A 15,668-nucleotide genomic window follows, 5' to 3' on the forward strand; every position below is an offset into this window, starting at 1 on the left:
GTACTTGACTCTGGTGTTGTGATAGTGTAGTAACAAGTATATATGTGTAGTATTGTCCATTACTTGACTCTAGTGTTGTGATAGTGTAGTGACAAGTATATATGTGTAGTATTGTCCAGTACTTGACTCTGGTGTTGTGATAGTGTAGTAACAAGTATATATGTGTAGTATTGTCCAGTACTTGACTCTGGTGTTGTGATAGTGTAGTAACAAGTATATATGTGTAGTATTGTCCAGTACTTGACTCTGGTGTTGTGATAGTGTAGTAACAAGTATATATGTGTAGTATTGTCCAGTACTTGACTCTGGTGTTGTGATAGTGTAGTAACAAGTATATATGTGTAGTATTGTCCAGTACTTGACTCTGGTGTTGTGATAGTGTAGTAACAAGTATATATGTGTAGTATTGTCCAGTACTTGACTCTGGTGTTGTGATAGTGTAGTAACAAGTATAGATGTGTAGTATTGTCCAGTACTTGACTCTGGTGTTGTGATAGTGTAGTAACAAGTATATATGTGTAGTATTGTCCAGTACTTGACTCTGGTGTTGTGATAGTGTAGTAACCAGTATATATGTGTAGTATTGTCCAGTACTTGACTCTGGTGTTGTGATAGTGTAGTAACCAGTATATATGTGTAGTATTGTCCAGTACTTGACTCTGGTGTTGTGATAGTGTAGTAACAAGTATATATGTGTAGTATTGTCCAGTACTTGACTCTGGTGTTGTGATAGTGTAGTAACAAGTATATATGTGTAGTATTGTCCAGTACTTGACTCTGGTGTTGTGATAGTGTAGTAACAAGTATATATGTGTAGTATTGTCCAGTACTTGACTCTGGTGTTGTTATAGTGTAGTAACAAGTATATATGTGTAGTATTGTCCAGTACTTGACTCTGGTGTTGTGATAGTGTAGTAACAAGTATAGATGTGTAGTATTGTCCAGTACTTGACTCTGGTGTTGTGATAGTGTAGTAACAAGTATATATGTGTAGTATTGTCCAGTACTTGACTCTGGTGTTGTGATAGTGTAGTAACAGTATATATGTGTAGTATTGTCCAGTACTTGACTCTGGTGTTGTGATAGTGTAGTAACCAGTATATATGTGTAGTATTGTCCAGTACTTGACTCTGGTGTTGTGATAGTGTAGTAACAAGTATATATGTGTAGTATTGTCCAGTACTTGACTCTGGTGTTGTTATAGTGTAGTAACAAGTATATATGTGTAGTATTGTCCAGTACTTGACTCTAGTGTTGTGATAGTGTAGTAACAAGTATATATGTGTAGTATTGTCCAGTACTTGACTCTGGTGTTGTTATAGTGTAGTAACAAGTATATATGTGTAGTATTGTCCAGTACTTGACTCTGGTGTTGTTATAGTGTAGTAACAAGTATATATGTGTAGTATTGTCCAGTACTTGACTCTGGTGTTGTTATAGTGTAGTAACAAGTATATATGTGTAGTATTGTCCAGTACTTGACTCTGGTGTTGTTATAGTGTAGTAACAAGTATATATGTGTAGTATTGTCCAGTACTTGACTCTGGTGTTGTTATAGTGTAGTAACAAGTATATATGTGTAGTATTGTCCAGTACTTGACTCTGGTGTTGTTATAGTGTAGTAACAAGTATATATGTGTAGTATTGTCCAGTACTTGACTCTGGTGTTGTTATAGTGTAGTAACAAGCATATATGTGTAGTATTGTCCAGTACTTGACTCTGGTGTTGTTATAGTGTAGTAACAAGCATATATGTGTAGTATTGTCCAGTACTAGTGTGTAGAATCCAAACCTGACATTACTGACTCCACTGACGTGACACACAAGTCTGAGAGAGTGAGAGACTCACACTTCCCAGATCTGTTGTTGTGACGTGTTACATCTGTGTGTGTGTGTGTGTGTGTGTGTGTGTGTGTGTGTGTGTGTGTGTGTGTGTGTGTGTGTGTGTGTGTGTGTGTGTGTGTGTGTGTGTGTGTGTGTGTGTGTGTGTGTGTGTGTATGAGTGTGTGTGTGTGAGAGTGTAAGTGTGTGTGTGTGTGTCAGAGAGTGTGTGAGTGTATAGGTGTGTGTGAGAGTGTGTGAGTGTGTGTGAGAGTGTGTACATGTGTGTGTGAGTGTGTACATGTGTGTGTGAGTGAGTGTGTGTGTGTACATGTGTGTGTGTGTGTGTGTGTGTAGTGCAGACACGATGCTGAAAGGTCAGGTGTCTAACGCTGCGAGGTCAGAGGTCAACACGTAGAGTCTTTAAAGACTGACTCGTCTAATGTGTGATTTACTTGCAGGAACATCCTGGAACTATTGACCTTTGACCCTCACGTCAGCACTTTGTTCGTCAGTAGAAACACATGAACAACATGATGAGTGTTGTAACACAGCTGTGGTTGTGTGTTGTGTTGTGTGTTGTGTAGTGTGTTGTATAGTGTGTTGTATAGTGTGTTGTGTTGTATAGTGTGTTGTGTAGTGTGTTGTGTTGTATAGTGTGTTGTATAGTGTGTTGTGTAGTGTGTTGTGTAGTGTGTTGTATAGTGTGTTGTGTTGTATAGTGTGTTGTATAGTGTGTTGTGTTGTATAGTGTGTTGTGTAGTGTGTTGTATAGTGTGTTGTGTAGTGTGTTGTGTAGTGTGTTGTATAGTGTGTTGTGTAGTGTGTTGTGTAGTGTGTTGTGTTGTATAGTGTGTTGTGTTGTGTAGTGTGTTGTATAGTGTGTTGTGTTGTATAGTGTGTTGTATAGTGTGTTGTGTTGTGTAGTGTGTTGTATAGTGTGTTGTATAGTGTGTTGTGTAGTGTGTTGTATAGTGTGTTGTGTTGTATAGTGTGTTGTATAGTGTGTTGTGTTGTATAGTGTGTTGTGTTGTATAGTGTGTTGTGTTGTGTAGTGTGTTGTATAGTGTGTTGTATAGTGTGTTGTGTGTTGTGTTGTATAGTGTGTTGTGTAGTGTGTTGTATATGGTGTTGTGTTGTGTAGTGTGTTGTATAGTGTGTTGTATAGTGTGTTACGTTGTATAGTGTGTTGTGTTGTGTGTTGTGTTGTATAGTGTGTTGTGTAGTGTGTTGCGTTGTGTTGTGTTGTGTGTTGTGTTGTATAGTGTGTTGTGTAGTGTGTTGTATAGTGTGTTGTGTACTGTGTTGTATAGTCTCTTGTGTTGTGTAGTGTGTTGTATAGTGTGTTGTGTTGTATAGTATGTTGTGTAGTGTGTTGTATAGTGTGTTGTGTTGTATAGTGTGTGGTGTAGTGTGTTGTATAGTGTGTTGTGTAGTGTGTTGTATAGTGTGTTGTGTTGTATAGTGTGTGGTGTAGTGTGTTGTATAGTGTGTTGTGTAGTGTGTTGTATAGTGTGTGGTATAGTGTGTTGTGTAGTGTGTTGTATAGTGTGTTGTATAGTGTGTTGTATAGTGTATGTGTAGTGTGTTGTATAGTGTGTTACGACACACAAGTGAAACAAAAACACACACATGTTCACAGTTTCTTCCATCGATTCACTTCCTTCTGCTTTTTCAACTTCTGCTCGAGCGACCTTCGTGTGACCTTTGACCCTCAGTTTCCTGTTTCCTCGTGTCGATGGTTTTGAACTTGAAGTGTCAGAGACTCATGTGATGTAGATCCTGATCAGCTTCACATGTTCCTGTGAGTGTGTAGTTGTTGTTATAGTAACACAATCATGTGAGAGTCATGTGAGTGTGTAGTTGTTGTTATAGTAACACAAACATGAGAGAGTCATGTGAGTGTGTAGTTGTTGTTATAGTAACACAAACATGAGAGTCATGTGAGTGTGTAGTTGTTGTTATAGTAACACAAACATGTGAGAGTCATGTGAGTGTGTAGTTGTTGTTATAGTAACACAAACATGTGAGAGTCATGTGAGTGTGTAGTTGTTGTTATAGTAACACAAACATGAGAGTCATGTGAGTGTGTAGTTGTTGTTATAGTAACACAAACATGTGAGAGTCATGTGAGTGTGTAGTTGTTGTTATAGTAACACAAACATGTGAGAGTCATGTGAGTGTGTAGTTGTTGTTATAGTAACACAATCATGAGAGTCATGTGAGTGTGTAGTTGTTGTTATAGTAACACAAACATGAGAGTCATGTGAGTGTGTAGTTGTTGTTATAGTAACACAATCATGTGAGAGTCATGTGAGTGTGTAGTTGTTGTTATAGTAACACAAACATGAGAGAGTCATGTGAGTGTGTAGTTGTTGTTATAGTAACACAAACATGAGAGTCATGTGAGTGTGTAGTTGTTGTTATAGTAACACAAACATGTGAGAGTCATGTGAGTGTGTAGTTGTTGTTATAGTAACACAAACATGTGAGAGTCATGTGAGTGTGTAGTTGTTGTTATAGTAACACAAACATGAGAGTCATGTGAGTGTGTAGTTGTTGTTATAGTAACACAAACATGAGAGTCATGTGAGTGTGTAGTTGTTGTTATAGTAACACAAACATGTGAGAGTCATGTGAGTGTGTAGTTGTTGTTATAGTAACACAAACATGTGAGAGTCATGTGAGTGTGTAGTTGTTGTTATAGTAACACAATCATGAGAGTCATGTGAGTGTGTAGTTGTTGTTATAGTAACACAATCATGAGAGTCATGTGAGTGTGTAGTTGTTGTTATAGTAACGCAAACATGTGAGAGTCATGTGAGTGTGTAGTTGTTGTTATAGTAACACAAACATGAGAGTCATGTGAGTGTGTAGTTGTTGTTATAGTAACACAATCATGTGAGTGTGTTGTGTACAGGTGTGCGACAGGATACCTGGGTGAATAAAAGAGTGTAACAAGAGTGTGTTGTGTACAGGTGTGCGACAGGATACCTGGGTGAATAAAAGAGTGTAACAAGAGTGTGTTGTGTACAGGTGTGCGACAGGGTACCTGGGTGAATAAAAGAGTGTAACAAGAGTGTGTTGTGTACAGGTGTGCGACAGGATACCTGGGTGAATAAAAGAGTGTAACAAGAGTGTGTTGTGTACAGGTGTGCGACAGGATACCTGGGTGAATAAAAGAGTGTAACAAGAGTGTGTTGTGTACAGGTGTGCGACAGGATACCTGGGTGAATAAAAGAGTGTAACAAGAGTGTGTTGTGTACAGGTGTGCGACAGGATACCTGGGTGAATAAAAGAGTGTAACAAGAGTGTGTTGTGTACAGGTGTGCGACAGGATACCTGGGTGAATAAAAGAGTGTAACAAGAGTGTGTTGTGTACAGGTGTGCGACAGGATACCTGGGTGAATAAAAGAGTGTAACATCAGTATGTTGTGTACAGGTGTGCGACAGGATACCTGGGTGAATAACAGAGTGTAACAAGAGTGTGTTGTGTACAGGTGTGCGACAGGGTACCTGGGTGAATAAAAGAGTGTAACAAGAGTGTGTTGTGTACAGGTGTGCGACAGGATACCTGGGTGAATAAAAGAGTGTAACAAGAGTGTGTTGTGTACAGGTGTGCGACAGGATACCTGGGTGAATAAAAGAGTGTAACAAGAGTGTGTTGTGTACAGGTGTGCGACAGGATACCTGGGTGAATAAAAGAGTGTAACAAGAGTGTGTTGTGTACAGGTGTGCGACAGGATACCTGGGTGAATAAAAGAGTGTAACAAGAGTGTGTTGTGTACAGGTGTGCGACAGGATACCTGGGTGAATAAAAGAGTGTAACAAGAGTGTGTTGTGTACAGGTGTGCGACAGGATACCTGGGTGAATAAAAGAGTGTAACAAGAGTGTGTTGTGTACAGGTGTGCGACAGGGTACCTGGGTGAATAAAAGAGTGTAACAAGAGTGTGTTGTGTACAGGTGTGCGACAGGATACCTGGGTGAATAAAAGAGTGTAACATCAGTGTGTTGTGTACAGGTGTGCGACAGGATACCTGGGTGAATAAAAGAGTGTAACAAGAGTGTGTTGTGTACAGGTGTGCGACAGGATACCTGGGTGAATAAAAGAGTGTAACAAGAGTGTGTTGTGTACAGGTGTGCGACAGGATACCTGGGTGAATAAAAGAGTGTAACAAGAGTGTGTTGTGTACAGGTGTGCGACAGGATACCTGGGTGAATAAAAGAGTGTAACAAGAGTGTGTTGTGTACAGGTGTGCGACAGGATACCTGGGTGAATAAAAGAGTGTAACAAGAGTGTGTTGTGTACAGGTGTGCGACAGGATACCTGGGTGAATAAAAGAGTGTAACAAGAGTGTGTTGTGTACAGGTGTGCGACAGGATACCTGGGTGAATAAAAGAGTGTAACAAGAGTGTGTTGTGTACAGGTGTGCGACAGGATACCTGGGTGAATAAAAGAGTGTAACAAGAGTGTGTTGTGTACAGGTGTGCGACAGGATACCTGGGTGAATAAAAGAGTGTAACAAGAGTGTGTTGTGTACAGGTGTGCGACAGGATACCTGGGTGAATAAAAGAGTGTAACAAGAGTGTGTTGTGTACAGGTGTGCGACAGGATACCTGGGTGAATAAAAGAGTGTAACAAGAGTGTGTTGTGTACAGGTGTGCGACAGGATACCTGGGTGAATAAAAGAGTGTAACAAGAGTGTGTTGTGTACAGGTGTGCGACAGGATACCTGGGTGAATAAAAGAGTGTAACAAGAGTGTGTTGTGTACAGGTGTGCGACAGGGTACCTGGGTGAATAAAAGAGTGTAACAAGAGTGTGTTGTGTACAGGTGTGCGACAGGATACCTGGGTGAATTAAAACAGTGTAACAAGAGTGTGTTGTGTACAGGTGTGCGACAGGGTACCTGGGTGAATAAAAGAGTGTAACAAGAGTGTGTTGTGTACAGGTGTGCGACAGGATACCTGGGTGAATAAAAGAGTGTAACAAGAGTGTGTTGTGTACAGGTGTGCGACAGGATACCTGGGTGAATAAAAGAGTGTAACAAGAGTGTGTTGTGTACAGGTGTGCGACAGGATACCTGGGTGAATAAAAGAGTGTAACAAGAGTGTGTTGTGTACAGGTGTGCGACAGGATACCTGGGTGAATAAAAGAGTGTAACAAGAGTGTGTTGTGTACAGGTGTGCGACAGGATACCTGGGTGAATAAAAGAGTGTAACAAGAGTGTGTTGTGTACAGGTGTGCGACAGGATACCTGGGTGAATAAAAGAGTGTAACAAGAGTGTGTTGTGTACAGGTGTGCGACAGGATACCTGGGTGAATAAAAGAGTGTAACAAGAGTGAGTTGTGTACAGGTGTGCGACAGGATACCTGGGTGAATAAAAGAGTGTAACAAGAGTGAGTTGTGTACAGGTGTGCGACAGGATACCTGGGTGAATAAAAGAGTGTAACAAGAGTGTGTTGTGTACAGGTGTGCGACAGGATACCTGGGTGAATAAAAGAGTGTAACAAGAGTGAGTTGTGTACAGGTGTGCGACAGGATACCTGGGTGAATAAAAGAGTGTAACAAGAGTGTGTTGTGTACAGGTGTGCGACAGGATACCTGGGTGAATAAAAGAGTGTAACAAGAGTGAGTTGTGTACAGGTGTGCGACAGGATACCTGGGTGAATAAAAGAGTGTAACAAGAGTGTGTTGTGTACAGGTGTGCGACAGGATACCTGGGTGAATAAAAGAGTGTAACAAGAGTGTGTTGTGTACAGGTGTGCGACAGGATACCTGGGTGAATAAAAGAGTGTAACAAGAGTGTGTTGTGTACAGGTGTGCGACAGGATACCTGGGTGAATAAAAGAGTGTAACAAGAGTGTGTTGTGTACAGGTGTGCGACAGGATACCTGGGTGAATAAAAGAGTGTAACAAGAGTGTGTTGTGTACAGGTGTGCGACAGGATACCTGGGTGAATAAAAGAGTGTAACAAGAGTGTGTTGTGTACAGGTGTGCGACAGGATACCTGGGTGAATAAAAGAGTGTAACAAGAGTGTGTTGTGTACAGGTGTGCGACAGGATACCTGGGTGAATAAAAGAGTGTAACAAGAGTGTGTTGTGTACAGGTGTGCGACAGGATACCTGGGTGAATAAAAGAGTGTAACAAGAGTGTGTTGTGTACAGGTGTGCGACAGGATACCTGGGTGAATAAAAGAGTGTAACAAGAGTGTGTTGTGTACAGGTGTGCGACAGGATACCTGGGTGAATAAAAGAGTGTAACAAGAGTGTGTTGTGTACAGGTGTGCGACAGGATACCTGGGTGAATAAAAGAGTGTAACAAGAGTGTGTTGTGTACAGGTGTGCGACAGGATACCTGGGTGAATAAAAGAGTGTAACAAGAGTGTGTTGTGTACAGGTGTGCGACAGGATACCTGGGTGAATAAAAGAGTGTAACAAGAGTGTGTTGTGTACAGGTGTGCGACAGGATACCTGGGTGAATAAAAGAGTGTAACAAGAGTGTGTTGTGTACAGGTGTGCGACAGGATACCTGGGTGAATAAAAGAGTGTAACAAGAGTGTGTTGTGTACAGGTGTGCGACAGGATACCTGGGTGAATAAAAGAGTGTAACAAGAGTGTGTTGTGTACAGGTGTGCGACAGGATACCTGGGTGAATAAAAGAGTGTAACAAGAGTGTGTTGTGTACAGGTGTGCGACAGGATACCTGGGTGAATAAAAGAGTGTAACAAGAGTGTGTTGTGTACAGGTGTGCGACAGGATACCTGGGTGAATAAAAGAGTGTAACAAGAGTGTGTTGTGTACAGGTGTGCGACAGGATACCTGGGTGAATAAAAGAGTGTAACAAGAGTGTGTTGTGTACAGGTGTGCGACAGGATACCTGGGTGAATAAAAGAGTGTAACAAGAGTGTGTTGTGTACAGGTGTGCGACAGGATACCTGGGTGAATAAAAGAGTGTAACAAGAGTGTGTTGTGTACAGGTGTGCGACAGGATACCTGGGTGAATAAAAGAGTGTAACAAGAGTGTGTTGTGTACAGGTGTGCGACAGGGTACCTGGGTGAATACTGCCACCACAAGGATCCGTGCCTCCCTGGCTTCTGCCTGAATCGGGGGAACTGCTCCGTGAGCCTCTCGGCTGGAGTTCCTCTCCCAGGAAGTGCTGCGTGTAAATGTCCTCTGGGCTTCACGGGCCTCAACTGTCAGACCCACCAGAACTCCACATGTTACCCCAACAACCCGTGTCTGAACCGAGGCGCGTGTGTGCTGCTGGCTCTGGACAGGTACAGGTGCAACTGCAGCCGAGGATGGACAGGTGAGACACTGGAATATAACTTTATTTAAAACTTTGATGTGAACATCATTTATCTGTGAATCATTCAAGGATTTGTGGATTGTGACTCACAGACCATCATGTGACTCACAGACCATCATGTGACTCACAGACCATCATGTGACTCACAGACCATCATGTGACTCACAGACCATCATGTGACTCACAGACCATCATTTGACTCACAGACCATCATGTGACTCACAGACCATCATGTGACTCACAGACCATCATGTGACTCACAGACCATCATGTGACTCACAGACCATCATGTGACTCACAGACCATCATGTGACTCACAGACCATCATGTGACTCACAGACCACCATGTGACTGATTGTGTCTTCAGTATCTTCAATGTCTTCAGTGTCTTCAGTGTCTTCAGTGTCTTCAATGTCTTCAGTATCTTCAGTATCTTCAATGTCTTCAGTGTCTTCAGTGTCTTCAGTGTCTTCAATGTCTTCAGTATCTTCAGTGTCTTCAGTATCTTCAATGTCTTCAGTATCTTCAGTGTCTTCAGTATCTTCAGTGTCTTCAGTATCTTCAGTGTCTTCAGTATCTTCAATGTCTTCAGTATCTTCAGTGTCTTCAGTATCTTCAGTGTCTTCAGTATCTTCAGTGTCTTCAGTGTCTTCAATGTCTTCAGTATCTTCAGTGTCTTCAGTATCTTCAATGTCTTCAGTATCTTCAGTGTCTTCAGTATCTTCAGTGTCTTCAGTATCTTCAGTGTCTTCAGTGTCTTAAGTATCTTCAGTATCTTTAGTGTCTTCAGTGTCTTCAGTGTCTTAAGTATCTTCAGTATCTTTAGTGTCTTCAGTGTCTTCAGTGTCTTCTGGTCTTCCGGTCCTCAGGAAGGAGGTGTGAGCAGGAGGACAGCTGCGTCTCCAGTCCTTGTGCTCACGGAGGCTCGTGCTCGTCTCTGTCCGGCAGCTTCAGGTGCTCGTGTCCTGCTGGACACTCTGGTCCTCGATGTCTCAACGACACCAACGAGTGTGTGGTCTCGCCCAGCATCTGTCTCAACGAAGGTGTCTGCATCAACACGCCTGGATCATACAAGTACGACCTTCACCCTGATCCTCTGGAAGAACATGTTTATTCCTAAGATGATTCTTATCACGTTTAAGATGATCCTTATCACGTTAAGATGATTCTTATCACGTTTAAGATGATCCTTATCACGTTAAGATGATTCTTATCACGTTTAAGATGATTCTTATCACGTTAAGATGGTTCTTATCACGTTAAGATGATCCTTATCACGTTCAAGATGATTCTTATCACGTTTAAGATGATCCTTATCACGTTAAGATGATTCTTATCACATTAAGATGATTCCTATCACGTTTAAGATGATCCTTATCACGTTAAGATGATTCTTATCACATTAAGATGATTCCTATCACGTTTAAGATGATCCTTATCACGTTCAAGATGATTCTTATCACGTTTAAGATGATCCTTATCACGTTAAGATGATTCTTATCACATTAAGATGATTCCTATCACGTTTAAGATGATCCTTATCACGTTCAAGATGATTCTTATCACGTTTAAGATGATCCTTATCACGTTAAGATGATTCTTATCACATTAAGATGATTCCTATCACGTTTAAGATGATCCTTATCACGTTAAGATGATTCTTATCACATTAAGATGATTCCTATCACGTTTAAGATGATCCTTATCACGTTCAAGATGATTCTTATCACGTTTAAGATGATCCTTATCACGTTAAGATGATTCTTATCACATTAAGATGATTCCTATCACGTTTAAGATGATCCTTATCACGTTAAGATGATTCTTATCACATTAAGATGATTCCTATCACGTTTAAGATGATCCTTATCACGTTAAGATGATTCTTATCACGTTAAGATGATCCTTATCACGTTTAAGATGATTCTTATCACGTTAAGATGGTTCTTATCACGTTAAGATGATTCTTATCACGTTAAGATGATCCTTATCACGTTCAAGATGATTCTTATCACGTTTAAGATGATCCTTATCACGTTAAGATGATTCTTATCACATTAAGATGATCCTTATCACGTTTAAGATGGTTCTTATCACGTTAAGATGATCCTTATCACGTTCAAGATGATTCTTATCACGTTTAAGATGATCCTTATCACGTTAAGATGATTCTTATCACATTAAGATGATTCCTATCACGTTTAAGATGATCCTTATCACGTTCAAGATGATTCTTATCACGTTTAAGATGATCCTTATCACGTTAAGATGATTCTTATCACATTAAGATGATTCCTATCACGTTTAAGATGATCCTTATCACGTTCAAGATGATTCTTATCACGTTTAAGATGATCCTTATCACGTTAAGATGATTCTTATCACATTAAGATGATTCCTATCACGTTTAAGATGATCCTTATCACGTTAAGATGATTCTTATCACATTAAGATGATTCCTATCACGTTTAAGATGATCCTTATCACGTTCAAGATGATTCTTATCACGTTTAAGATGATCCTTATCACGTTAAGATGATTCTTATCACATTAAGATGATTCCTATCACGTTTAAGATGATCCTTATCACGTTAAGATGATTCTTATCACATTAAGATGATTCCTATCACGTTTAAGATGATCCTTATCACGTTAAGATGATTCTTATCACGTTAAGATGATCCTTATCACGTTTAAGATGATTCTTATCACGTTAAGATGGTTCTTATCACGTTAAGATGATTCTTATCACGTTAAGATGATCCTTATCACGTTAAGATGATTCTTATCACATTAAGATGATCCTTATCACGTTTAAGATGGTTCTTATCACGTTAAGATGATCCTTATCACGTTCAAGATGATTCTTATCACGTTTAAGATGATCCTTATCACGTTAAGATGATTCTTATCACATTAAGATGATTCCTATCACGTTTAAGATGATCCTTATCACGTTTAAGATGGTTCTTATCACGTTAAGATGATCCTTATCACGTTCAAGATGATTCTTATCACGTTTAAGATGATCCTTATCACGTTAAGATGATTCTTATCACATTAAGATGATTCCTATCACGTTTAAGATGATCCTTATCACGTTCAAGATGATTCTTATCACGTTTAAGATGATCCTTATCACGTTAAGATGATTCTTATCACATTAAGATGATTCCTATCACGTTCAAGATGATTCTTATCACGTTTAAGATGATCCTTATCACGTTAAGATGATTCTTATCACATTAAGATGATTCCTATCACGTTTAAGATGATCCTTATCACGTTAAGATGATTCTTATCACATTAAGATGATTCCTATCACGTTTAAGATGATCCTTATCACGTTAAGATGATTCTTATCACGTTAAGATGATCCTTATCACGTTTAAGATGATTCTTATCACGTTAAGATGGTTCTTATCACGTTAAGATGATTCTTATCACGTTAAGATGATCCTTATCACGTTCAAGATGATTCTTATCACGTTTAAGATGATCCTTATCACGTTAAGATGATTCTTATCACATTAAGATGATTCCTATCACGTTTAAGATGATCCTTATCACGTTAAGATGATTCTTATCACATTAAGATGATTCCTATCACGTTTAAGATGATCCTTATCACGTTAAGATGATTCTTATCACGTTAAGATGATCCTTATCACGTTTAAGATGATTCTTATCACGTTTAAGATGATTCTTATCACGTTAAGATGATTCTTATCACGTTAAGATGATTCTTATCACATTAAGATGATTCTTATCACGTTTAAGATGATTTTTATCACGTTTAAGATGATTCTTATCACGTTTAAGATGATTCTTATCACGTTTAAGATGATCCTTATCACGTTAAGATGATTCTTATCACGTTAAGATGATTCTTATCACATTAAGATGATTCCTATCACGTTTAAGATGATCCTTATCACGTTAAGATGATTCTTATCACATTAAGATGATTCCTATCACGTTTAAGATGATCCTTATCACGTTCAAGATGATTCTTATCACGTTTAAGATGATCCTTATCACGTTAAGATGATTCTTATCACATTAAGATGATTCCTATCACGTTTAAGATGATCCTTATCACGTTAAGATGATTCTTATCACATTAAGATGATTCCTATCACGTTTAAGATGATCCTTATCACGTTAAGATGATTCTTATCACGTTAAGATGATCCTTATCACGTTTAAGATGATTCTTATCACGTTAAGATGGTTCTTATCACGTTAAGATGATTCTTATCACGTTAAGATGATCCTTATCACGTTAAGATGATTCTTATCACATTAAGATGATCCTTATCACGTTTAAGATGGTTCTTATCACGTTAAGATGATCCTTATCACGTTCAAGATGATTCTTATCACGTTTAAGATGATCCTTATCACGTTAAGATGATTCTTATCACATTAAGATGATTCCTATCACGTTTAAGATGATCCTTATCACGTTTAAGATGGTTCTTATCACGTTAAGATGATCCTTATCACGTTCAAGATGATTCTTATCACGTTTAAGATGATCCTTATCACGTTAAGATGATTCTTATCACATTAAGATGATTCCTATCACGTTTAAGATGATCCTTATCACGTTCAAGATGATTCTTATCACGTTTAAGATGATCCTTATCACGTTAAGATGATTCTTATCACATTAAGATGATTCCTATCACGTTCAAGATGATTCTTATCACGTTTAAGATGATCCTTATCACGTTAAGATGATTCTTATCACATTAAGATGATTCCTATCACGTTTAAGATGATCCTTATCACGTTAAGATGATTCTTATCACATTAAGATGATTCCTATCACGTTTAAGATGATCCTTATCACGTTAAGATGATTCTTATCACGTTAAGATGATCCTTATCACGTTTAAGATGATTCTTATCACGTTAAGATGGTTCTTATCACGTTAAGATGATTCTTATCACGTTAAGATGATCCTTATCACGTTCAAGATGATTCTTATCACGTTTAAGATGATCCTTATCACGTTAAGATGATTCTTATCACATTAAGATGATTCCTATCACGTTTAAGATGATCCTTATCACGTTAAGATGATTCTTATCACATTAAGATGATTCCTATCACGTTTAAGATGATCCTTATCACGTTAAGATGATTCTTATCACGTTAAGATGATCCTTATCACGTTTAAGATGATTCTTATCACGTTTAAGATGATTCTTATCACGTTAAGATGATTCTTATCACGTTAAGATGATTCTTATCACATTAAGATGATTCTTATCACGTTTAAGATGATTTTTATCACGTTTAAGATGATTCTTATCACGTTTAAGATGATTCTTATCACGTTTAAGATGATCCTTATCACGTTAAGATGATTCTTATCACGTTAAGATGATTCTTATCACATTAAGATGATTCTTATCACGTTTAAGATGATTTTTATCACGTTTAAGATAATTCTTATCACGTTTAAGATGATTCTTATCATATCTTAATATGATTCTTATCACGTTTAAGATGATCCTTATCATGTTAAGATGATTCTTATCACGTTTAAGATGATTCTTATCATATCTTAATATGATTCTTATCACGTTTAATATGATGCTTATCACGTTAAGATGATTCTTATCACGTTAAGATGATTCTTATCACGTTAAGATGATTCTTATCACCTTTAATATGATCCTTATCACGTTAAGATGATTCTTATCACGTTAAGATGATTCTTATCACGTTTAAGATGATTCTTATCATATCTTAAGATGATTCTTATCATGTCTTAAGATGATTCTTATCATCTTGTTGTCATGACTACAGGTGCAACTGCTCGCCGGGCTTCACAGGTCGACACTGTGAGAACTCTTACGTTCCTTGTTCTCCGTCACCGTGTCTGAACGGAGGAACTTGTCACCAGAGCTCAGAGACCAGCTACTCCTGCCACTGCCTGCCAGGTTAGATCTTCTTCTCCTCACCACGTTCTTCTCTGTTCCTCACCACGTTCTTCTCTTTGTTCCTCACCACGTTCTTCTCTCTGTTCCTCACCACGTTCTTCTCTCTGTTCCTCACCACGTTCTTCTCTCTGTTCCTCACCACGTTCTTCTCTCTGTTCCTCACCACGTTCTTCTCTCTGTTCCTCACCACGTTCTTCTCTCTGTTCCTCACCACGTTCTTCTCTCTGTTCCTCACCACGTTCTTCTCTGTTCCTCACCACGTTCTTCTCTTTGTTCCTCACCACGTTCTTCTCTGTTCCTCAACACGTTCTTCTCTTTGTTCCTCACCACGTTCTTCTCTGTTCCTCACCACGTTCTTCTCTTTGTTCCTCACCACGTTCTTCTCTCTGTTCCTCACCACGTTCTTCTCTCTGTTCCTCACCACGTTCTTCTCTCTGTTCCTCACCACGTTCTTCTCTGTTCCTCACCACGTTCTTCTCTCTGTTCCTCACCACGTTCTTCTCTCTGTTTCTCACCACATTCTTCTCTCTGTTCCTCACCACGTTCTTCTCTCTGTTTCTCTCCACGTTCTTCTC

At 39.1% G+C, this 15,668-nt stretch overlaps 1 protein-coding gene across 1 annotated transcript in view; it reads left to right on the top strand.

Annotated features, from left to right (window-relative positions):
- The window catches only part of notch2 (notch receptor 2), a gene marked incomplete in the record, with an annotated part of 51,081 nt that overhangs the window by 3,316 nt on the left and 32,097 nt on the right, over positions 1–15,668 (top strand). The window contains 3 exon segments of the mRNA XM_087783168.1: positions 8,861–9,135; positions 10,005–10,209; positions 14,960–15,093. Coding sequence (XP_087639294.1) covers positions 8,861–9,135; positions 10,005–10,209; positions 14,960–15,093 — 614 coding nt within the window.

This window comes from Callionymus lyra, chromosome 2 (genome assembly GCF_982586985.1).
Source record: "Callionymus lyra chromosome 2, fCalLyr1.hap1.1, whole genome shotgun sequence".
NCBI classification, from domain to species: Eukaryota; Metazoa; Chordata; class Actinopteri; order Syngnathiformes; family Callionymidae; genus Callionymus; species Callionymus lyra.